The sequence below is a fragment of the Solenopsis invicta genome, chromosome 8 (genome assembly GCF_016802725.1).
Source record: "Solenopsis invicta isolate M01_SB chromosome 8, UNIL_Sinv_3.0, whole genome shotgun sequence".
Classification (NCBI taxonomy): Eukaryota; Metazoa; Arthropoda; class Insecta; order Hymenoptera; family Formicidae; genus Solenopsis; species Solenopsis invicta.
In genome coordinates, this window is record NC_052671.1 from 4,816,560 (window position 1) to 4,841,834 (window position 25,275).

Here is a 25,275-nt window from a genome sequence, read left to right on the forward strand (position 1 = left end):
GACATAAAACGCCCGTTGCGAACTACGTAATTCAATACGGCAGATGAAGTAACGAAAAATAAAAATCGAGACGTCGCGTCGTCGGTGTTACGCTATAGATTATCGCTACGTTACATCGCTATAATACAAATCGCCGTAGCGGCAATTAAATTAGCTAGTGATGCGTGATGCGCACAATTATATCGAATTACTCACCACGGAAACGATCGCGTGATAATGTTCCACTATCGCGGAAACGTTTCCTTACCGGCTTCGGTTTTCTTCCATCATTTTCACGTCTCTCTCTCTCTCTCTCTCTCTCTCTCTCTCTCTCCCTCTTTCTCTAACCGTCCCTCTTCCTCTAATTGCTCACCGCATCCGTCGTCGAACGATATGGGGAAAATGAACCGATGTAGAATCGTCGTTATTCGAGGATATCGCTCGTACGTACACGTTGCGTATTTTTCTAGGTCAAACGCGAGTTTTCTTCTCGCGGGGTGGGGGGGGGGGGGGAGGAGGAGGAGAAGGAGGCTGGAGTAGGAGCGCCGACAGGATGATGAATCACGTGGTTATTATTTATTTCACGGATATACCGGATGTACCGGCGGTCGCGTCATTTTCAAGCGACAAAAGCGCGGCGTCTTATCCGCGACCGGTTCACTCGTCGATCGTCGCGTTCACCGACGCGGCGTCTCGTCTTCCCAGCTTGATCTCCCGATCTCGGAGATATAGAGAGGGAAAGAGAGAACGGCGATTTCTCACGTCGCGGCCGCGCCGGCTGGATCATCGTATCGCTCGAGATCGAGCGGAACGGACGGACGGATCTCGGCTCCGCGATCGCGCGTTCATCGGTCTCCGCAAATTAGTTTTATACGGTATATCGGTGCATCACTGATGATGGAGAAGATACGCGTGCTGGCCCTGCGCGAGATGTGCACGAGGACGCGGAGCTACGACGACCGCGAGACGGCCACGTGTTTGTTGACGACCGACGATGCGAGCTGCGCGAAAGTTACGAGGAGGAGTCGCACGTCAGGTAAAGGAGCAAGATAATCCCAGACGATCGAATTGAGATCGAAAATTGACGCCCGCGACGAATTTTGACGATTGAACGAACGTTAACGGGAATGTAAGGAATGCGACAGAAATCGAGGGAAATCTGCCGTTCCCTGCGTAAGCGTTTAAATGAAACGATTCGCTCCGCTCGGTTTCTGCTGTCATTCTGTTGTCGGATTATGTCAGCGAATCTTGCCAGTAGAATGTAAACTTAACGCGGATACGGTGATGACGCTAATCTACTGAAATATTCAATCGAATCTGCCGCTATTAATCTGCCAGCTTCCTGCTAACGTATTTTGCTCACGAAGGAATTAAAACGTAATTGGAGTAGTTGCATTCTACGAAATTAGTTTGTGCAGCAAATCAATTTCATTTTTACAGTAACTTTTACAGTCGGCGGGAAAGTAGAGAGATTCCGAGATAATATTCGAATTAAAATCGCATTGCAAGTTAGAAAATACGCAGCTGAGGTAGGATAACGTATACAGCGGTTGAAATTTCGACCTTGAAAGCGAAATAAATAATCCCTTTCTCACGACTCGCATTCCTTGATTGAGAAGGAGGGAAGGTCTTGACGGTTCTCTACGTCGAGAAGCAAAAATTATTAATTAAAAGGAATATTAATATCTATCTCTATCCCCTCTGGCGGAAAACAGTTCTACAGAATTCTACGCCAAAATGCTATTGGAACGCTTTTGTCAATTTTAGTAGTCGTATACATATATGTAAGAAAAAATAAATATTTCTACGAAAAAAACAATAATAATAGTAATTTCTACAAATTTCTATTTTCAGTAGAACTTTGTAATTATTCATAGAAATTTGTTCGCCAGAGTAAGCTGCTTAGAAATGTGTGGGATGTTATAGTTAATAATTCGTAGAAATCATGCAACAAAAATACAAAAAGAACTTTGTACTTAATCGTGGAAATTTCTTTTCGCTGGAGTAAGCTGCTTAGAAATGTGCGGGATGTTGCAATTCGTTGTAGTTTCATAGAGAAATTCAGAGTTGACAGAAACGACACACTACAAAGATACAAAAATTTAGAAAAGTATTCCAGGCATTTCATAAATTTGCGTAGAATTTTATAATACTTTTTTCCGCCAGGCCACGGATAACCATGTGTTACTTGGAAAAGATTGAAAAAATTACGTACGCCGATCTTCCGGCAACTACTTCTTTCTTTCAATTTGATCAACTTGGTGATCGCATTCTCTCACTCTTTCTTTTTATTTCTCCTCCATCCACGAACGTTTTTTGACATTCGAATTTTTCCGTCATCGCGGCGCGCTTCCTCGGAATACCTAGCGCTCATCAGCGAAATCCCGTCGCGATCGCGAGGACCCGAGGAAGAAGAAGAAGAAGAAGAAGAAAAACGATCGCTAAAACGTCCAGCAGACGAGGAGGGGCTACAAATAAAAATGTCAGGCGCGATATCTGTTCCCTGAATTGAGCGTTGCGTTTACATCGGCGACGCGATGACCGCGTCAAGGTTTTCGCGATATACGGCGCCGACTCCACCATTGACGCGACATTTTTCGCACATTCGCCATTGTGAGGGCACGCAGCTGCGTCGTCGTTGCGCGGTGCCACGTGTGGCGATTCAATTCGCACGTTTCTGCATTGTCGTTGCCTTCGGTATTGCCAGATACACAACGTCCTCGTCTCCCACCGTTCTCCCCCGCCCCGCTGCCTGTCGTCGTCGCCCTCGGGATGCGATCGATCGATCATGCCTGCGTTCCGCTCGCGATCGACAAGATCGAATTTTATTAATAGACGTTTGCATACGCGCGGCGGAGCACCGCTCGTAAACGCCGGCTTTACGGCGTTCCTCTAATTGCGCGGCTCGCCGCGGCTCTGTTTTCTCGTAACGTGCGTGGAGCCAGCGGTTACAACGAGCGACGGAGATAGATGCAATATGGAAATCCTATGTTGGCCATGTTAAATGATAATGATTCTCGTCATCTCGTTAAATATTCGTCGGATACTCGTTCTTTCGCAGTTTTCGAGTATCCACGCTACTAGAGTCTTACGACGCAACAACGCTCGTTACGAAGTTTCGTCTTTGAGCCTTTCAATATGAACTTATAGAATTGTAAAGAACGTAAAAACATTTAGCGTCTTCTTCCAAACTGGAAATGACGGGAGACGTCGCGGAAGTTCCATTCATACTTCGCGTAATTGTACTTTGCTTCTTTCTTTAACGCAATGCTTCCTAAGGCGTTTATCTAATGAGTTATATTAATAATTGAAGGAAATAAAAATATTTCGGTAATTAAAATAATTTTCGATCATTTTAAGAATATTTTATTCTTTTAAAAGTCAAATGAAACTGCAATCGATCATTGTCGGGCATATTAGTGCATTCAAAAAAACTTTGCTGATGTAGGTAGATTTCTAGATGTCACAAGAAAAATTTATCGCTGTTTTTTAGTATCTGCTGAAATATTGTTTGTCACACATAGAATTTTTAACAGGAACATCTTAATAATTTTTATAGAAAATTTACGTTTTGTTGCCAATTATACAATCAAATTTTATAATTCGCCTTAACATAAATAGGCGTCGCGCAGAAAATTTTTCTTTCCAATATTTTTCACAAACAATTTCCAAATAAATTTTATCTAGCTCTGTTAGATCGTTGAGTATTAAATTAAATATCACAATATTTGCTAATCATTCATCAATCTTAATTAATTTTTTGCAGCAAAAAATTGTGGCTGTACATGCGAGATCGACTATCTTTTTAAGTATGGTAATAGTATAATAGATGATAATAATATAATAGTATACTAGAATATTAAATAATTGACGATCAAAGATGGAATTTTACGGAGAAGAAAATCGATTTCGAATCTCTTTCAATTTAAATCTGTTCTCGGATACGAATGATTGCGAAAGGAAATGCGAGGCACGTGTCGTAAAGGCGATTCCGACCTTTTATGAAATCGATTCAAGGAAGAGGTCATTTCTTGGCTCAAGGCCTGTCGCAATTATATATTCGATCCATTCGTTTTAATTCGATTTTTTCGTACGCGTTTTTTTCCTCGTTTCCCGTCCCACTTTGACACGTTAGCGTTCCGATTATATTTACTATTGGAATTACTAGAGCTTGACGAGAGAAAGCGAAAGGAGGCAAAAAGTCCAATGAAAGATTCACGTATGCGACAGACATATATACATTTTTGTATATTTATTTAATTATTATGTAATAACATATATTTACATAACCCGCTCATGAATGCCATTACGTGACAGATTGCAGTTTTTACATACAAAAAAAAATTATGTAATGTATATTTGTATTTTTTATATAATCATGTACATGTGTAACTCTTTGACTTTGTTTTAAAATTATATTATTTTAACGCCAAGAAATGTTAAATATCAATTTAACACAAAATATTCAAACAACACAATCACATTGTGTTAAATTAATACTTGGATACATGTTAAAAATTCAACACAAAAAAATTTTAACAAGGACCGGTTTTAACATAAATACGAAACGTTTTCTACTGTAAATGTATACGGTTGTTCGTATAATATTTCTCTCGTTTTTTTATTTTAGTTTCATCGATTGTTTTTCTCATATCTGTTCTTTAATTGTTATTACTGTCGGGATTACTAGAGCTTGACGAAAAAGACAAAAAGTTTCATCGACGAGTCAGGACCGACGAGTCAGGACGTCTGAGGACGTGTAGGGAGAGTTAAAGGAAAGAGTTTAAAACTTACAATTAGCGGACATGTCACGTTCGCGAAACCGAACTGAAAAATTGCTCTTCAATATGATATAAAAAAGATTCTTTAATATAATTGGTTCCCTGCAAAAACTAAGAGCAAGAGCCAATCATATCGAAGAATCTTAAAATAGTCGCAAAACTGCTTCTTCTGCACTACGCAGCCAATGTTTAATCGACATAGATTGTAACATCTTGTACAATAATTATAGCGAGCACTTGTAAAGATGGCAATTTGGCTTTAAATTCGAGTAGAAACGGTCATATATGCGGGCGAACTCGAGCAAAGAGGAGATCTTCCGCATTGATTGAATCAATTGACGAACCCCGATGATCGCGCCAGATTATCGCAGTAGGCGGTATTATTATCGCTGAACCATAATTGATTTTTTTTGTCGGCTGTTTACAATTTATTTCATATTCAAACACTTTGAGTTCGCCCTAATAATTCATTACGTCAACACTTTAAGTAATAACGAACACCCGCGTTGTTAGCTTCGATGAACAATTCTACGGATTAAATTCGCGCAACATCACAAAGGAATTGATACTATAGTCTTTTTTTTTTGAATAAAGGATCGAGCTATTTCAAACAGTATTAATGTAATCTTCTATTTTCTTCCTTCACTTAAAAAAAAAAAAATATGGTCTTGCAAATACAGTCAATCAATTAATTTTTTGGCTGCAAAAAATTAACTAAGGTAGGTAAATGATTAGCAAATATTATGACCGCATACGTTTGGTACTTAATCAATCTAAATGATAAAGACAGAGTTTATATTTGAACTGTTTGTGAAGTTTAGAAAGAAAATTTGTCTGTGGCGCCTATTTATGTTAATCATATTATAAAATTTGACTATATAATTAGCGATGAGGCCTAAATTTTCTAGAAAGTATTGTTAAATTTTACCGCTATAAATTTTGTATGCGACAAACAATTCTTTTTAGCAGGTACAAAAAATAGCGAGAAATCTAACTGCATCAGCAAAATATTTTTTCAGTGTTGTTTGTTAAATGCACGAAAAAACGGTTCTGCTGGAGTATTTGAAAATTGAGCTACGAAAATTGAGCTGGAGCATTTGAAAATTGAAATACAGATGTGAAGTAACTTCGCTGGACCATTAAAATAATTATTTAGGACATTTAAATTGGTTGCTAAAATGCTTGTAACTTTTTACAGCATTTATCACCATTGTTGAGCGTTCTACATAATTATTTTCATTTATTTGTATCCTATTGCTAAATTTTTACGCATTTCAACAAAACCATTCTCTTTTTTGTGTACTCTTTAGTATTTCACTTTCAGAGATTTCAACGAACATAGATCGGGCATTGATACGTTACGGTGACGAGCCCCAAAAAGTGTCTATAATTTTCTACCCTCTTTGTCCGTCGCGCCGATACGTCTCGCTGAAAATGCGGGCGCGTGTTTGAAATGGAAGCATTAATTTTAATTGGATTTAAAGGCCGAGCGGGCGCTCGTTCAAGGTAATTATCGTTACAGCGCGTTATATAGAGTTGCAGTTGCGCTAAATTCCATTAAATTCTATCTCACCCGCAGCCACGTATCTCCGTTGCAAAAAAAAAAACAAACTCCTGCCGAATGTATCTCGCAGAGAGGGATATACGACAGACCCATGCACACTTCTCACGGTTACATAATTGCGCTCTATTCATTTTCTTGGAATATCATTCTCCTCTCGTCTCTTCCGATAAGAACGAGTCTTTCTTTAAATTATTCCATTGCACGTGTCTCTCTTTCAAAATAGACCTCGCCGAATTTTATAGAAAGAAACGAGGCCGATGCGTGTTCGTCGTTACAACGACACGATTGTTTAATTGTGCTTCATTCGATCTTCTTGAATTTCACGCTACGTTTCAATTACATGCCGCTCTCTTCCTTCCGGCAAAAATGATCTTCCTTCGAATTATTGTTCGTCTCTCGTTTCAAGAGACGTCCGAGCACTCGTGTGCATATGGGTTTTTGCGCTCTAATTTTAGCAAAATCGTGATTCACTAAACATCCTCGGTTGTCTTAAAATCATATCGTGCGTACAGAATATTCCGCGCTTGAAATCACACAGTTATAAAGTTACTTCAAAATTTTGTAAACAATGCATAGCAATGATCACAAAAATAAACCCATCTATGTAAAAATTGATGCATTTTTCATTACACCTTATCATTTCTTTCATTTTAATACAAATTGCATTAAAAGTAAAATTTGTTTTTAGTCTCTTATGAAATAAATAATGTGATAGAATAAATTTAATATTAAAAATTTAAACTTCAGTATTTTTAAAAATTTGAAAAATTCCAGGAAAGAAATTTTTTATAAATAATCAAATATATCCATATATAAATATATGAATTATATAAATATATTTATATATAATTATATATATTTAAATATATGTATATAGACGTATTTGATATATAATTATATCAAATTATATATGAACGATTTTTTCCTGGATTGTTTTTCTCTCTCAGTGGCCCCATTTTCATGACCATCATAGTATATTCCAGTTGCATTTCTTTCTCATTATAAAATACTGTCAAAGAAATATTCATAATGAAAAGAATTTGTCGAATCTTTCGTAACCGAAAAAAAATTGTATCCTTTTATCGCGGTAACATTCTTGTTTCTGATTGCAAAATCGGCGCAAGTACGATCTGTCGATTAACTTATACGCTTTTACGACACAGTAATTTAAAGAATGATGTATCGTGACAAGACAACCTTCATTTGTTATTAAGTCCGTGTGGTATGAGCTACCGTTTTAATAAATCTTCCGTCTTTAATAAATTCAAGACCGAGCATATTCGTACGATTTTGCGGCATAACACTTAGCATAGTTAATACGCACAATCAATAATGTTTACGAGTACCCGTGACGACCGTTCCAATGAGCCACTCCTCAGCTATAAACACAGCGCGTACATTGAAATTCTCATAGCGAAGCGATGCTTAATAATAGGGTACGCGCTGATGCCCCGCTTTGCCATAAATTACTGCCACGATAATACCGCCGTGAAATGTGTCACGTGTAATGCGCGATGTGCAATATGCGAAATGTGAATCTTTATTGATGCGGTTTGGGATACGCGCGCTGATTGACGCGGGTGGTAACATGTCGCGGGAATGCACGGTGACTCACATTTGCATTCGTTCGTTCGTGCATGTTTCCAAGCTGCGATGCTCGGTAACGGTGCCTCATCTCTCCCTCGTTTGAAAATTCGAAATGTCACGTGTGTGTCCATAAATATCTTTTCGATTCGATGTTCCCTTCAGTAATTTATGGAAAAGAGTAAATTGGGCGATTTCAGCAAAAGCTGTAGCTTGCTGCACGAGTTTAATACTTGTTACTGTAAAGATATTTGATGGTTTAACAAAGAAATTATATCTGAGAACAGTGAATAAATTGTTAGAGCAATTAGTTCTTTGCTATAATCAAAGTTGCTAACGTAACAAGTTCTTTTTAATTACATGCAGCAGCAAAAATAGCAATTTAAAAAAAAAAAATGTTAGTCCATAATATATACGATTGATTTTCGCAAAAAGTTATCTTGCTATATCAACAAATTAGCTGTGCTATTTTAACAAATATGATTTATTATAATCGTTAACTTTATTCAGCTGTAAACTTTTCTGCTTTAACATGGAAAACCAGCTGTCCGTATATTGGATCTACTGAATCAAAAGTTCTTTATTGTTTTAATAAATCGGTTGTTTTAACAATGTTTTTTTTTTCGTAAATTTGCTCGAACACGCGTAAAAAGTTCTACGCGAGAAATAAAAAAATAAATCCATTTTTTACCAAGGCTGTTGTCATTCTGTCAAATGATATTTTTATTTAGTTTTAGTTCCAGCCATAGCTACGCTTTGCTTGAAAAAGAAAAACTTTGTTCTTTTTGGTTTTGGAAAAGCTATTGTTCACCCCACCATCTTTTTTGCAAGCTATTAATGATCAATGTATAACACATGAAAAAATAGCATTTTTTAAATTTCGAAAATATTAAAATATTGTTAAACTGATAATAAAAGAGTATGCAGAGTTGGATATCAATTGGTTTTTAAGTTTTCTTAAAAAAAAAAAAAAAAAAAAAAAAGTCTGAGAAACATCCTTTTTAACTTTTCAAAACGAGAATACCCTCTTAAGGAATGCCGTTATTTCGTTATAATGCGCATCAACGGCATTAGTGTACCTTATTATTTTATTTTCGCATCGCGAGCCCAGAAACGTGACCTTGCGATCTCGGTTTTTCAAACGGACTCATTCACCGGCCGTCCTGAATATCATTAGAGTCTTCTTGGATCTCGCGTCGTCCGAGAGACCAGCCCCAATCGCGAACGTTTAACACGCGGCAATTATTCATTCGAACCACGACCGACGTCTCGGCTAATTAACACCTTTTGATTCATCCGGATGATCGAGAGCGCATCCACGTTCCACGTGACGCAATTGTCCTAACCGGAAATCCACGAGTGCGAAACGGAGAATAAAAGAGCGCGCTTGTTCTTACGACCGTGTCGTCGCAGGTAACGGCATTGGCACTGACCTTGTCGATATTAATTCCGGAAAAGACGAAGAGATTATTCCGCGAGATTATTTCGATTGGCTTGAGAACTGGCGCGCTAAAGCGGAAAATTAATTAACGAGACTCAGCGCTCCGTGGCAATATTCTAAAATAAGGTAATCCCGATATTTACGCCAAAGTCACAAAAAATAGGAGTACAGATAACTTGCTTGCAACCTCTCTATTACATGCCTTCGTGTTGTATTAGTATTATGTTTGTAATTTTAACTTTTTACCAATATTAACGAATGAAACAATTGAGAGTTGAATTAATTTGTCAATGTCATGAATAACGATGTATTACAATTTATGTTAAATAATTACTCTCTCTTTCTCTGTATAGAAAGTGTAAAAAGTTTAACGATTATTTCAGGATATACTGAATGAAATGAGAAGGACGATTTTGTTGAAGATACATATGAAAATAATTATGTTGGATCATTAAAATAATTACACTGCACTGAAAAAAGGATTTGGTAATTATTACCAAGTTTAACTTTACTTTCTTCAAGTGTAAGCAGAGAGATAGTAAAGGATGAAATGCACGAAAATGAAAGTGCTTGGCTCTTGTATTCTTTATCCAATTTGATTGCCCCGTTCACGAATTGCTGTAAATTCCATTACTTTTGATGCACGATAAAAATGCAAGGTTTTTCTAAGTTCTTTTTCCAAATATAAGAAAATAAATATTTCATATTTCTAATTTTTTTTTTTTTTTACAGTAATAGACAGTATGAAGTTGCTGTTGGTAAATTAATTTTTCTCAAACATAATAAATAATACCTGATACCGGAGTTACCCTAAATAATTTTCCAAACCAAAGATTCTCAAATACGGTGAGTCGCGAAAAACTTTTCAGCAATGGTTAGAATCAAAACCAAATTTCGAAATAAAGCACAATTACCATAGTCCTTGTGAAAGTAATTCGCGTCGATAGCGGCGTCAAAGCTGTCATCAACAGAAATAGGAACTAAACGCAATCTTCGTATCTCTTCGCATCTTCGTATCTTAATCTATAATTTTATAGCAGTAATGCTGGAAGCGGGTGGGACTATCGGTCTCTATATCACTCTCTTTAGATTACAAATTTAAACATTCATACGTAAACAGGATGTGTGAGTTCAAACTTACAACCTGTCACGTACGAAACCGTCGCTGTCACGGAGCTACATTACATCCCTATATTTTTATAAATCTATTTCTCTCAAATGTATTTGAAAAAAAAAAATTTCTAAAATTATGTTTAATGAAACATTAAAAAAATAAGAGAATTAAATAAACAATTTTCCCTTTCTTCCGCTGTTCAACATTCCTAAACACTTAAGCGGGCGCGTGGTGGTCAAACCGACTCAGATGCACGAATAAATGAACGTTTCTTTGTTTTGCTTTTATTTGTAACAGCGACTAACTTATTAGTAAAGATGTTACGTGAAAAAATATTTCAAAAAATATATAATAATCTTTTTTCACTTCTAATGCTCGTAAATTATTATATACATATATTTCATATTTAAAATATGTATTAGTTTATAATTGCTTATAAATAAAAATAAAATATATTTTGTTTATATATAAAACATAAATAAATTAAACCATGTGTGACCATTCGCGTCATAAAAAAATCAAATGCCCACTTAAGTGTCAAAGCCATATGGATCGTGGTCCCCGTAAATTTGGGGAACCGCTCTGAAATATTTTAAAATAAACAATTCTCGAGAGCTGTTACCATACACGTTTGTTCTACGTTATAAAAACTATGTAAAAGATTTGTTGTCTCAAGCATTATCTCTAAGAAGGCTTCGAACGATCGGTCGATGTCGTGACAACGTTGCATTCTTCGTCACTGGATTCGAGTTTCGAAGCGGATGAATGAACCCCGGATCCCATCCGCCGCGCGGATCCCTTCCTGCAGCCTACAGCTTCGGGGTATTGATAAGACCCCTTCCTTTACGAGAGAGCATTCCGAACGTTTTTGAAACGGTCCCCCGCACTCGGCCGTACGTTTGTTTATAAACAATCGTCGGTGCAGCCGACCCATTGAAATGCAAGCGTTTGTATTTACGTTGAACGATTCCTCTGAGAGGACCTGAGTCATTTATGGTGGAAGCATGACCGATCGATTTGTCAGTCGAGCGAGACTCTCACGCCGAAAGGGTTCTGTTCTTCGTTTCTGTTCTTCGCCGAACTTCTACGCACTCTTTCGCATAAATAATTTGTGTTTCGGGGCGAATATGTCATGTACATACATTGCGATTGTTTTCCCGATTTCTCAGTGCAGAGGATAATTACTATGTGAAGAAAATTGTCATTATTATTATTTCCGGGAAAGTAATAGTAAAAATAACAGTTTGCGAAATGTGATTTGTGTTTGAAAAATAACAAATAAGGATATCACTTAATCGAATCAAACGTGGTGAGTAATCAATGACATGCTTTTGATTTTGTTTCTTTTAGAAAGCGAAAAGAAAAGCATATCTGTGTGTCATATATGTTTGCTTTTTTGCTCTAACACGTAAATTATTATATGTTTTTATTCAAACTCGGAGAAAAAACCATTTTTTTTCCCAATTTTTTCGCAGTTTTCTCGGGTAAATTTTTCTAAAAATTTATTGGGAAAATTCATTTTATGGGTGAATTTTTCCAATATATAAAAATTTAGCTTCCCTCGTGAAAAGAACCGAGAAAATCCGCGAAAAAATTGAAAAGCTGCTGCCTCTCTGAAGCTTTCAAAATTAGATAAAACAAATTTTTATATAAAAAATTATCTGTACATGTTACATAATTTAGAATCTAAAAATATATACTATGTCGAACGATGATGAGTTTTGCAAATTAAGATTTGCGGATTTAATTCAAATAATATGAAAACACAATAAACACGTTCCTTACGAAGCTTTGTCAGGTTTAGAGTTACGGTTAGTCGTGTGTACGGTTGCTATCAAACAGTCTCAGCTGTTTTGTCAATACAGCGGCATCTCACTCGTGTTAACAGTGATCGTCACTCATATAGGTATCGATGTCATTAGTATACCGTGAATCTTTCACATTGTGGAACGACAATAATACATATACAATTGTTCTTAAACCCAATATCCATTCGGTAACTTTATGAGCTGATTTCTCACTGGTACAAACATCGGCATGAATGCTCCGATGTGCAAAGTATATCAGACAAATTAATCATCTGACGATTAAAAACAAGTACGAAATTATCATTCAAAAATTAATTCAATTTAAAACGTGTCGCAATTTTGTCGATTATTTTGGAAATATTATTTCGATTATTATTGAAATATACTTATTTTACAAGTAAATCCTACATTCGTCATTTATACACTGAAAAAAGTTTTTATGTTCAATGTAAATATATTTATTTTAACATCGTTATATATACCTTGATTTAAATAACTATTAGCTAGTGTAAAATAATTGATTTTTAAACTTAGAAAATATTTTTTTATATTAAAATAAATATACTTGAACGGAAAACAATTTTTTTTCCGTATATTTTCTAATTAAAGCAATTTTGTTACTTATATGTCTTTCATATGTATCCACGCAATATATATTACTTAACATGAGCTTTTATTACATTGAATGATATTCTTATGTAATCCCATACAATAAACGTATCACTTTTACAAGTAAAAATGATAAGAACACTTGTTACCGAGATTATACACAATTATCGCTTTTACCCATTTTCAATCCAAAAATTTTCAATCTTTGATTAAAAGTGTAATTACAGATTCATTTATACATTCATTCATTTTTCTCTTTCGATCAAAGGTTGAAAATTATTTACAACTCTGAATCTGGACCTAGGACAAATGTTTATAAAATTTTTTTTTTATAAAATAAGCCATGGAATATCCTCTTAAATTTTTTACACTTACTTAGGAATCACCTGTATATTTTCTAAATCTTGTAGAGTGAAACGTCACTTCAAGGATGATTTTTCTATTAGAATTATAAAATAAAATTGTTTGAAATGTTTCTCTGTGCAATCTCTGCAGCAAATAAACTTATCGCTTTTACCCCCATTTATGGGTAAAAGCGATAAGTTTATTTCAAGGTTTATTTCCTGCATAGATTGCACAGAGAAACATTTCAAACAATTTTATTTTATAATCTCTCGAGAATTTTCTTTGTAAAAATTATCTTACAAAAATCAATTTCTTATTTTTGTTAACATCTTATATAATGTTTGTTTAATTGTTTATATATTTTCTAAATCTCGTAGAATGAAAAATTATTCGAAAAATTGCATTTTTACCTTTTAAGGACTAGTTTCATAACTTCCGATTAACTTAATTGATCAGTTATGCGTCAACTGTTATGGGTTATTTCTTGTCAATTCTACTTAATGACAAATGCAATTGGTCAATTCTAATAGAAAAATCATCCTTGAAGTGACGTTTTACTCTACAAGATTTAGAAAATATACAGGCGATACCTAAGTAAGCGTAAAAAATTTAAGAGGATATGCCATGGCTTATTTTATAAAAAAAAGATTTTATAAACATGTGTCCTAGGTCCAGATTCATAGTTGTAAATAATTTTCAACCTTTGATCGAAAGGGAAAAATGAATGAATGTATGAATGAATCTGTAATTACGCTTTTAATCAAAGATTGAAAATTATTTGTGGCTATGAATATCGACTCTAAAGTCAGTTTTGTTTTCAAAATACAGAGTGTCAAAATTGTCAATTGAGAAAAGAAATGTGAAAACTTCGAAAATCTAGAAAACGCTTAAAGATATTGTAATCAAGTTTGGTGTGCTTACATGTGGTATTAAAACATTTTTCAAAACCAATAAGAAATTTTTAGATTTGTTAGAAGCATATGAGTAATCGTGTTAAGTTTTTGAAATTTAAGATGTCGCTGTTTCCTTTTCAAAATATTAAAAAATTTTTTTTTTATTTAAAACTCTACAAAACTGCCTCTGGTTGTTTTTCTTTTCTTTTCTTTATATATATAAAATTCAGAGATGCCTATATGTATATCGCGCTATCAGTTTCCACTAAAATAAAAAAAATTAATAACCAATTGAAGTAAAGTCCTATCTTCCGTAAACACTGCCAAGCCCATGTGTGAATTAGATACCGTGCGTCTCGTAACATTGACACGGCAGTCGGTGTAAACGGTAATGATTGATAAAATGCGGAAAAAGCAGAACTCATTGAACCGTCGTGGAGATAATGTTTCCATGAATCACGGATGGTGCCACATCGAAAGAAAACATACCCATTAAAAATACAAAATGATTCACTGTTCGCGGAGGGATACGTTTTTGACGAAATTCGGCACGGCAATGCGCCGGGCACTTAGCGAGATAAAAATAATATACTCGCGTGGCTTTACCCGCGATAATTCTCTATCTGTTTTCTTCTCCTTTACGCAGTAGTCAATCCCGCTTTGTTGCGTCTTGTTGTCTAAATAGAGTTTTATTTATTCTACAGGCAGCTACTCACCATTCTCTCGCATCCAAATTGAAAAGCGGCGTGAAAAGTCTCAAGGACTGCGGAGCAAAATTTATTCCAGAATCCTGATTCCACCGTTGACTACGAAGACATTACATAAGGATCTGGCAGATATGTCTCGAGTCCCTCTCATGGCACCTTATGAGAGCGGTTTATACGTCGTAGATCGTCAAAATGTCGTGATACTTGAGGTACGCTTTAAAGATAAATGCAAATTTTTCTTCAGTACAAAGTTAAACGTAGATCATTTTTAATATAAATTTAATGTGAGATTTTTTTACTCGTAATGTCAGTTAATCGAGCACTTAAATGTTAAAAAAAATCTCTGGTGGCGCAAGTGAAAAAGTATATATTATTATGGTAAAATCGCCTGTGGAATAGGTTCCTAATATGAGATGGCAGGTTTTCTGCTGAATTAACATATTATAATAGGCAACTTTGCTCTAAATATTTTTAAATTTATAATAATGCCTTATTTAACATATGTAATATTATATCTTATTTTCTTCTTCTTTTTCGTATAATTAAAAAAAAATTATTCGTAAAAATATATATATTCTTTTTATGAAAAGAAATTGAAAAAATGTAGGGTGTAATGCGCTTTCAATATTTGCTAGAATGAAATCAACTTGAAATTACATACTATTATTGCCACATACAAATATGTTGTAATAATTGTGATAAAATATACGTAACGCAGGTTGGATTACCTGGCGATTCATGGACGTATTGCGTTGAGAGAGAACGACTGGCCAAATGTTCGGAATGGTTTCGGGCGATGCTTACAGGTCCGCTCGCACCACCAGTGACAGATTCGCCGCCGTTGTTACGATTGAAACACGTTGACAAAAGGGCGTTTGATAATGTCCTCAGGTAAACGTTATTCCTGCGAAAATAAACAACTCCCTTCCCATCCCGAAAAAATCTTTCGAAAATAGAAAAATCGAGAGATATATGAACTCTTGAAATAATTCGCTAATGTCTCTTTTTGTCAATGTAAATTGTCAAAGTTAAGCTTTAATCTGTTATCTTTTTCTAATTCGAACAAATACGGAATAGTTAAATCGCGGTTAAAGTTATTTCACACTCAAAGAAATGGTTTAACAATTACAGTCACAATTTTGTGGCTGCGAAAAATTAATCAAGGTAGATATATGATTGACAAATATTGTAATATCGCATATGTTTAATACTTAACAAATCTAACAGAGACAGAATTTATATCTGAACTGTTCGTGAAATTTAAAAAAAGATTTTTTTATGGCGTCTATTCATATCGTGAGGTCAATCGTACTTGATATAAAATTTGACTGTATAATTGGTAACGAGACTAAAATTTTCTACTATATAGGATTGCTAAAATGTTGCTGCTATGTATTCTACATGACAAACAATATTTTAACAGATACAGAAAACAGCGATAAATTTTTGTTGTATCTAGAAATCTACCTACATGAGCAAAACATTTTTTTGAGTGTATGTACATTTTGTTGAAAACAAACGTAAGAAACAGAATGCCCATTTCCATCGACGTAAATAAACTTCAATCTTGGTTTAATTTATCTTTTATCTTTTGCTAGTTCTAAGAATGATGAAGAAATAAAGAGTAAGTTGAGTCGAGATTAAAGTTTATCTACAATACTTTGGACATATAAAAAACAAAATTAGTAGAAGTATTAGTATAAGTATTAGTCGATATTGAGTCTTCTTTGAACTTGTGTTTTGTTTCTAGTAATTTGTTTCGTTGGTAGATATTTTCACAACGAGCCTGTCAATTTTAATTCGGTGTCAACGGCCAGAGCCACGCTCGACGCGGCTCATCAGTACCTTTGTGTGGGGGTCGCGAGTCTCGCCGTATCGTATCTCGAGGAGCACCTGACACCGTTGACCGTACTCGAGATTTATCACGGTCTTGGATTCTATGCGAACGAACTGCAGGAGGGTGATCCCTTTCATAGATCACCTGATTCGGCAACGTCTTCGCCCGAGGATCACGCCGGTTTGATAGGTACGTTCTTCGTCCCTTTGAGAACAGTTTCGAGACTGTGAAATAAGAATCGTTTTGCTAAAGTATCTAAAAATTTTGCTGAATACAGATGTAGAAATAAAATTTTGTAAAATCATTAAAATAATGTAAAACGCTCAAGAATGCTAGAATGTCAAAATTTTTTGCATTGCTTAAACACCCTTCATAAGGTTCATTAAGGTATTTGAGCCAAATGAGGCACATTTAATTTAATTTTGTAAAAACTATTTATGAGGGTATTGAAACAAAGTGAAAATAAAATTTTCATTTCAATCACTCACAAAAAATAAAACATTTTTTATACAGCGTATTTGTAAATAAATAAAAAAATTGGGTCTTATCATATGCTTATGAATAGAATAAGGCCTGAACCGAAAATAAATAGGATATAATAAACTATTTTATAAATCGCACAATTTCAAAATAATTATTAATCACAAAATCCCCCAGAGTTTATTCTTGAACATCACAATTATCTTTAATTTTATCTTAATTGATTTTTTAATTTTTAGAATTTTATCTTTGGAATTTTAGCTTCTCAAAAGTAGCAACATTGAAAATTATCCTTTGTATAAGCTTCATACATAAAAAATAACAGGGGTCATAACAATAACTATCTAAGTGGGTTTCATTTAATGAATATGTTTCTGAAAAAATACACTTATTTTAAAAAATTAATATAACTATTTGTTAATATAAATTTTGTACAGTTAGGAAGTTGAATATTATATGTTACAATAAATTAAGCAAAACTGTTTCTTCCACGTAGACGAATAAAAATAGGATAAAGATAAGGCTGGTACAAGAGTATTCAAGCGAAGAAATCACGCGATTCACATATTCGTTCGTATTGCAGCTGCTAAGTGCACCAAACTTCTGCTCAAGTGTCTGGATGTAATCGATTTGAATTCGGCGAACATCCTGCAACAAGAAAATTTCGAGGAGCTCAGCGCCCAGGAGATCGCCCAGATAGCGCGCCGCGACACTCTGTACATCACCAGCGAGTGCATCCTTTTCTCCGCCTTGGATAGGTGGGCCACGGCCGAGTGTAGAAGACAAGGCATGGAACCCCTGCCGGCCTGCAAGAGAGAAGTACTTTCGGACGACATCTGTTTCAGCGTGCGGTATCTTCTTATGAACGACCGGGAATTTGTCAGCGGCCCTATGGCGAGCGGTATCCTGACTAACGAGGAGTGCGCCTACATCGTCTCTAAAATACTCAGGCATCCCGAGAAGAACGATAGCGTAAGCATGCGTGTTCCAATCAGGAATTTCTTCGTCGTTCTATCTTTCGAAGGCATTTGATAAAATGCTAAAAAATCTCAATCGATTACATAAATCAAAGATGTTCAGTAAATCTTGTCATTTTAATTTAATTCATTTGATTTATATGCCTGCCATTTTATTTTGTTCCGTATATTCGATTAATTTTTTTATAATAATACTAATCAAAGAAGATAAAGCTTATAGATTTTTTTTTAATCCACAGCTTCGGAATCGCACGGTCATTCCTCCGTCCAGGTTGTCCAGTGCACCTAGGATCAAACGCAAGGATGAGAGCTGCGGCATGTTTAGGCCTGGTAAAAAAGAACGACAGGATAATCGAAAGAATAGAAGGAGAGAGTGTGCCAGTCAAGGGCAGAGGACTTGCGCTAGAATAGGAAATTGCCTCGTACAAATTCTAGCTTGCGTGTTTGACTAAACATCACACTATGAATTACGATTAATCGCAGAACTTCCAAATTTTCACAAAAGATATTCCTTTATTTATCTCTCTACATCACTTTGTTTTTCCGGCTACAAATTCTACCTGAGGAAGTAAGGCATAAAATAATTAATAAAATGCGATATGGAAGCTTAAAGAACGTTTAAAAAAAATAATTATATGCACATATACATTTATCTATATAGCAGTCAAGTTAAATCCATGGAAGATATTCAGTATAACTGCATAATTTAAGTAAAACTCAGTGTAAATATATCTTTTTAATATTTTTTATGATGTTTTTTTTTATGGATGCAGAAAGACACAAGTGATTTCTATCATTGCCAGAATATCGTAATCAGCTAGAAATGTTGATCAACATATATACATATAGGCAATATTTTTGAAGGCAAAAGAGACTGAGATATTGAAAAGAACATTTTTAATGTTTTTAGAGGAGTATTTAGATCTTCGATGGACACTTTTATTGATGAGGACACTATTTTAGGAAAACGGAGAGATTGCACGTTCGTTAAAACTTTGTCCATCGCGTGAAAATTTAAAACTATGTTGTGCGTCAACTTCCATTAACATTATAAACTCATCGTCGTTTTACGCACGTTTTGCTACGCACGTTCTTTTTGAGAGATATTTTAGCCTCTTGCTTATAAACTCGCGCAAGATCTGTTGCTACAACAGGAATTTTTCGCTATAGTCGATGGACAAAGCCGGGACTTTTGTTTAAGATTGTTACGAGGTAATGCATTTTACAAGGAAACGAGATTTTGATTCGATCGTCGGAAAGAAAAATTTCATTTGTACGTATATAAATTATTAGTCCAATTATAATGTACCTTTCTCATAAGCGCCTTTCCCAAAGATTTTTTTGTAAATTGAATGTACGAGAGTATTGTCTACGTTATTAGAAATGCGTGACCTGTTGAGTGTTATTACGACATCTTCGTTGTGTTCATATTTGCTGTTCAGAGTATATAATCTTTAAATTATTTGTATTCTGCGCAAAGCTGCGGCTAAGAATACGCGAGAGTTGACGCGTTCAAGGATATATAATATTGTTTTGTAAGAGTCAAGTTGAGAGAGAGAGTTGTCAAGTATTTATGTATCCGATTACCAATTGATTTTTGAAAATTTTATCTTTCTTATCCAAAGTCTCCACAGTTTTTTGAGAGTATCTAATATGCGTTTCATAATGAATATAAAAATGTGATTATAAGTTGGTAATACTTTAAAACAAAAGTTTCTGAAAATGAATATCATATATGCGATAAATGTGACGCATTATTAGATAACAGTTGTTTTATAATGATGAACAATTGGTAAATTTTTATAGTTTTGTAAGAAAAGGACATTGTTTGTAAAAGAAGGATATCGTTGCCATATACAATTACTATTTTTAATTGGATTATTGACTACACTGATTATGTATAACAAAACTTGCATCTTTAGCAGCGTGCTTTAGATAGAGTTACAGACTGATCGCGCGACCATGCTTATATATTTAAAATCTCTGTGATCGTCGAGAGAACGGAACCACTTAAAAACGGAAGAATTCAAGCGGTTTCCGACACGTCTCTCCTCCTCTCCCCTGCCCATATTTTTATTTACACAAAACTTACGAAATATTGATATTATTTTCTATCTTTATTGTAGGTCTAATAAAAAAAAAAGCACGATTATACACGATGTAAGTCTAACTTTGTAGCGTATGATAGTGCTGCGAAAAATTATGAATACTAGTCATACAGATTTACTTTCCAAATAATTCAGTTACCAGATACACTTCTTATTTCTTGTACGTCAAAAGCGAAATATGTTAACAATTCGTGAACAAAAATAAAATGTGTAAAATAACAAAGCATAGATGGTAATGTATATTGTAATTACAAATTGATATTTAGTAAGAAGTGTGCCACGTAAGTAGTAAAATGTTGGCTGAAGCTTGTAAGGGAGCAATGATGAATAAAAGAACATTGAGTATATAATCTTCTGCATTAGTAAAACTGTAATTAATTGTGGTTAAATGGTATAGAAAGAATTCTTAATTTAAACATTTTGCTAAAAATTTTCCATATAAATTTTCATGTAATACATACTTTTTTAAATATATATTATTCATTTATCTGTATCACTAGATGTTGGCAGATACAGCAACTTATCAGCCAGAGCTTGAAAATTTTCCCATTCTTCGCAATGCGATAAGAGTAATAGGCTGAATTTTTCGTAGCCGTAGAAAGCACCAGCTATCGCACCAGCCATACTAGCAATCGTGTCCGTATCACCTCCCAAAGTAATCTACAAAACATGATAATGTAAATGACATTTTTAAATATTTTGCTATATACAAAAGCAGTGATAATTATTTGATCCATGAAAGATTTTGCAACAAAACTAATAACTCACGGCATATTGAATTGCTCTTCTGAGACGATTGAAAATCGGCATCCTTTTTATGGGACTCTGCGCTCTTAGAAAACAAAAGATCGCGGTAGGTACGGACTCTAAAGCTGTGACATTAGCACCCAGTTGTTCGACAACCTTTTTCTCATTAGGATCATCCCCTTCCTCAGAAAGTAAGCTCTTTACTATGTTTAGTCGATCTTTGTATTCGCTATATGATTTACACTAAATTAATATCTAAATTAAACAAAAAAAAAAAGATAATAAGATATAAAGTGTACCTTGAGTCACCTTCAATTTTATCCATTTTGTTTATGAGATCATCAACAAACTTAGAAACATCCAATTCTTCATTGGGATCTAAAGATAGACTTTGTTGAATTGCTATAGCCTGTGATAATAACGGACTTGTATTACAGATATTTATTAAGATAAAAATATACATATACATTATACTTTTGTATTGATAAAAATTGATTTGCAGTTACTTGTAAAATAGCACCGTTTATCCCTAACTTGTGTGTATGCGTAATTTCTGTTACTTCTCTGGCATTATGTATAAGTTTATCGTAATTATTGTATGAAAATAATACAACAGGAGCAATTCTCATAGCACCTCCATTACCGAGGGAACCTTGACCATCAAATAGATTCTTTGCTGGGATTTTTACATTTGCTTCATCCACATGTTTCTTCCATTCCTTAAGTATCTATGCGTATATGAGATTACAATTTATTGTAAGTATCTATAACTATAAAACAATTATGAGAAAAAATGATCAAAGTACCTTTTAACATGAATACATGCTTTGTACTGTACTATTTGTAAAAGATCTGATGATGCTATGTATAAAAAAAAATTAAATTCTGAGCTAAATGAAACAACATAAAATTACTATTGATATTAATACTATTGATGTTAATAAAAAAAAACTAACAGTTACAGTACCAGCTCCGTAACAATTCTTTCTTGAAAGCTCATCATGATAACTTTTTGTAAATCGCTTAGCTACATCAACAATATCCAGATCTTGTTTCTCAATCAACGACTCAGCTAAGGCGCGTGTCATTGCAGAATCATCTGTGTATTGCATGACAGGTTCTACACAATTAAGAGTTCTCAGTATAAAAATATCAATTCTTATAAAAAATAAAAATAAAATGTAAGATACGTATAAAAAATTTCAGAGTTACTTCTGGATTTTTGTTTTTAAAGAAAGAAAACATGACAGTGATACATTCTAATACATCATGTAACTATTAACATATTGATAGTACATAACATAGTGGATTTTATATAAATAAATGCGTTATTGAAGGCAGAACAAATTAACATAACATTCAAATTAAAGTTATTCCATCGCATGTAAACCGGCTTTATTATAAATTGCAGACTTTCGCGACTAACCTCTGAACTTCGTGTCCCACAACTTGTTCAGGTCTTTATGTAAGCAGGCCTTTTTCCGATCTGATAGTTTCTGTAAGCCTTCATACGGGGCTCCAAGGCAATCGCCGACTAAAACACCTAACATCGTACCGCGGAATTTACTCTTCAGTAACATCGAATCCATCCTTGATCGTTGTTACGCACGTGGAACTCTAACCTAACCTAACTGATGCAATCACAACAGCTATTGATCACGACAGCTGTGAAATGTTTATTTTTCGATGAGTTTCAGAACATGCGTGGAAAGATTCGCAGTCTTATTATTGTTAATTTAATTGCGAAAATATTTTAATATTAGTATTATTTTAAATTCAAATTTGCGTGATATGAATTTAATAATTAGATTTATAAAAAACATTTCTGAAAATTATATTCTTGTTTAATCGTGATTTTGTCTCAGAAATGTCGAATCTGATCTGCTTTCTTTTGCACGTTCGATAATTAAATATATTTCATAGATTAAACCTCATTAATACTAATTTCCATAGAGTAGAGATAGAAACTAACAATAAGTTAAATGATAACTTACCGAGCTGCTTCACGAATCGTCGTCCTCTCGTTGAAATTCTCTCGCTGACGGCAGCCGTTTGAACGAGCGTATGCACGCCGCGCCGGTGTATGCTACATACGTGTAGACATTGCGAACAGAGAACGATACAATTCGTTTCCGTACGAATTGATCTAGTACAATTGCACGATGATCAAGCAGTGCTTCCTCGTGGACACACTCGTGGTATTCCACTGCACGGACGAGCGAATACGCGCACGTAAAAGTTTTCGAAACGACGCGACAGGCAAATGACGCAGCGACGACCCGCGCGGCCCGCGCCTCGTAAACAGGTCAGTTCGGTCAAAATGGTACCTGTCTCTCTAATATAACGCGGGGATCGCGGCGACAATACAGACCCCAAGATTCAACAAAGCACGGAACGACGATAGTCATCCCGGGACGGCGGTCGATTGTGATGCAATCGATAGATACAAAAATATGTCAGCAACGGATGAGAACGTCTTACCTCACAGGCGGTCACAAACAAACTCCCGCGCAGCGTAAACAAGTGCGATCACGCACTCTACGCACAACACCGCGTGACCCGTGTATCGAGACGATCGTGGTCATGTCGATCCGCTATCACGTCGGCACTCTCAACACTGTATATGCGCACAATTCATATTTGGAGTACGTACATACACGAGAGCACTAAGCTGACGGAGCATCCAAACATCCAACCTGCGCGCCAGAGATGCGAAAATCAACATGGCAGGGGCGGCGCTAGCATTGCCAGTAGCGGCCGGGCCGGCCGGTAACAATGGCGACGACCGTTACCGAGCGGCGGCGGAGACGGCCGAGCGACCGCGGCGGTGTAGTTGGCAGCGCTGCCGCCGCCATATTGGTTTCTCTCTACGCTGAAAGTCGCACGCGTACGCGGCGTGATCCTTGTGTATGCTCGTGTGTTTTGAGTTTGAATCGAGCTTGAATTGCGCGGAAATGCGATAGTGAGAATGCCGAATGTGGAATAGCGATCGTGATACGTGAGTAACGATGTGTGTTGACACGATCGTGCTCCTTCGTGAAGTACGGCTTTGTGTGCTTTTCGTGTCGCTTCAAGTAGAGTTTTCGCGCGAACGTGCGCGCGCGCAATCACTCGAAAGGATGCAACATCCGTAGTAGTATACCGCGAATGTCGAATGAGACACTAGGCTACTAGTCGTGCGATGTTAAATTTTTCGAACGGGAACGACTCGTTTCGCCTTTGTCCGTTGTGTTTACGTGAAGATTCATTGTCGAACGACACTCGTCGTTGCTTAGGCTAATCTTGTGACATCACGCGTCGGTTATTTTCTCCTTGTCACGCCACATTTTTTATCCATCGCTGCAATGGTTGGACGCTTCGTCAAGTCGAATCAAAATAGTACCTGTACTGTCTCAAGGATTCAGAAGAATCCTAGCAAAGCACGGAACGACGGTGATCGTCCCGATCGTGATGCGATCGACAGATGAAGGAGGTATCTGAATTAAATGCAACCAATATTATATAAAGGTTAATATCAAAACTTTGTAGTTTATATTAATTGTCATAGGCATTGCGCAATGTTGAATTCACTTTTATTTTAGGCCGAATTACTCGTGCACGAAGAAATATGGAAAGTATCAAAAAAACACTGGACATTCCATCATAACATTGAGAGGCTCCTAATCACAAATTTATGATTGTTAAATGATGTATGTCTGTGTAAGCAGTACGAGATGTCAACGAGAAAACTTTAACTAGAGACATCCTCGGAGCAGTTCGGTAAGTTTATTATTTGATAATTATTTAGAATTTTAAAATAAAGGCTTTACTTCAAATTTTAATAAAAACATTTAATGCGTTCTATTTTTGTTTATGCCTAATGTATGTATGTACATTAGGCATAAACAAGAATAAACTGAAGGCAAAAATATTTGGAGTGCGAATCAAACCACAGCCTAATGTATTGACAAGTAATTTAGTTAAATTATGTAATAAGATATATTAACTTATTCAACTCTGTTAATCTCTAATTTCTTAATGTATATTGACATATATATTGAGCTTTTCACTACACAAAAAATAAGACTTTAAAGTACATTTGCATATCATTTGCACATAAGTATTTAGATATTTTAATCAAATTTTTATAAGCTTCTAAATCTAATTAAAATGTCTACTCAGATTTTTATAAACTTTTAAATACTTTTGAGAAACAGCAAAAAATGGAGTCAAATTATACTCTTTTCTCTCATTGTCAGTTTATAATCATGCACACATACACACACACATTACTGTTTACTGAAATTGTTTGTAAAGCGCAT

At 35.2% G+C, this 25,275-nt stretch overlaps 2 protein-coding genes across 6 annotated transcripts; one reads left to right on the plus strand and one right to left on the minus strand.

Moving 5' to 3' along the window:
- Positions 1 to 566: 566 nt before the first annotated feature.
- On the plus strand, positions 567 to 20,577 carry LOC105196097 (BTB/POZ domain-containing protein 6-B). The gene is made up of 6 exons (XM_011161848.3): positions 567 to 1,015; positions 14,823 to 15,034; positions 15,544 to 15,716; positions 16,595 to 16,851; positions 17,726 to 18,114; positions 18,359 to 20,577. The coding sequence occupies exons 1-6, from the start codon at positions 874 to 876 to the stop codon at positions 18,569 to 18,571; spliced, it is 1,386 nt and encodes a 461-aa protein (XP_011160150.1). The 5' UTR covers positions 567 to 873; the 3' UTR covers positions 18,572 to 20,577.
- LOC105196076 (ADP-ribose glycohydrolase ARH3) lies at positions 16,709 to 23,683 on the minus strand. 5 transcript variants are annotated; one of them, XM_039452754.1, is made up of 8 exons: positions 22,969 to 23,681; positions 22,401 to 22,605; positions 21,931 to 22,094; positions 21,481 to 21,702; positions 21,274 to 21,383; positions 20,996 to 21,203; positions 20,689 to 20,887; positions 16,709 to 16,886 (listed from the first exon to the last, which is right to left on the minus strand). In XM_039452754.1, the coding sequence occupies exons 2-7, from the start codon at positions 22,561 to 22,563 to the stop codon at positions 20,708 to 20,710; spliced, it is 1,047 nt and encodes a 348-aa protein (XP_039308688.1). In that variant the 5' UTR covers positions 22,564 to 22,605; positions 22,969 to 23,681; the 3' UTR covers positions 16,709 to 16,886; positions 20,689 to 20,707. The 5 variants fall into 5 exon arrangements, with proteins under 5 accessions (XP_039308688.1, XP_011160120.2, XP_011160128.2 ...); XM_011161818.3 differs by lacking the exon at positions 16,709 to 16,886 and adding an exon at positions 19,975 to 20,595; XM_011161826.3 differs by lacking the exon at positions 16,709 to 16,886 and having other exon boundaries at positions 20,218 to 20,887; positions 21,931 to 22,073; positions 22,969 to 23,683.
- Between the last annotated feature and the right edge of the window lie 1,592 nt (positions 23,684 to 25,275).

Excerpts from the sequence above, each read along its gene's own strand:
- LOC105196097 (XM_011161848.3), top strand. The coding sequence starts at position 874 with ATGATGGAGAAGATACGCGTGCTGGCCCTGCGCGAGATGTGCACGAGG. Across the intron at positions 16,852-17,725 it reads GGATCACGCCGGTTTGATAG|CTGCTAAGTGCACCAAACTT; the intron begins GTACGTTCTTCG and ends TTCGTATTGCAG. Across the intron at positions 18,115-18,358 it reads ATCCCGAGAAGAACGATAGC|CTTCGGAATCGCACGGTCAT; the intron begins GTAAGCATGCGT and ends TTTAATCCACAG.
- LOC105196076 (XM_039452754.1), bottom strand. The coding sequence starts at position 22,563 with ATGGATTCGATGTTACTGAAGAGTAAATTCCGCGGTACGATGTTAGGT. Across the intron at positions 22,095-22,400 it reads GTGGGACACGAAGTTCAGAG|AACCTGTCATGCAATACACA; the intron begins GTTAGTCGCGAA and ends TTAATTGTGTAG. Across the intron at positions 21,204-21,273 it reads AAAATTGAAGGTGACTCAAG|CGAATACAAAGATCGACTAA; the intron begins GTACACTTTATA and ends TAAATCATATAG.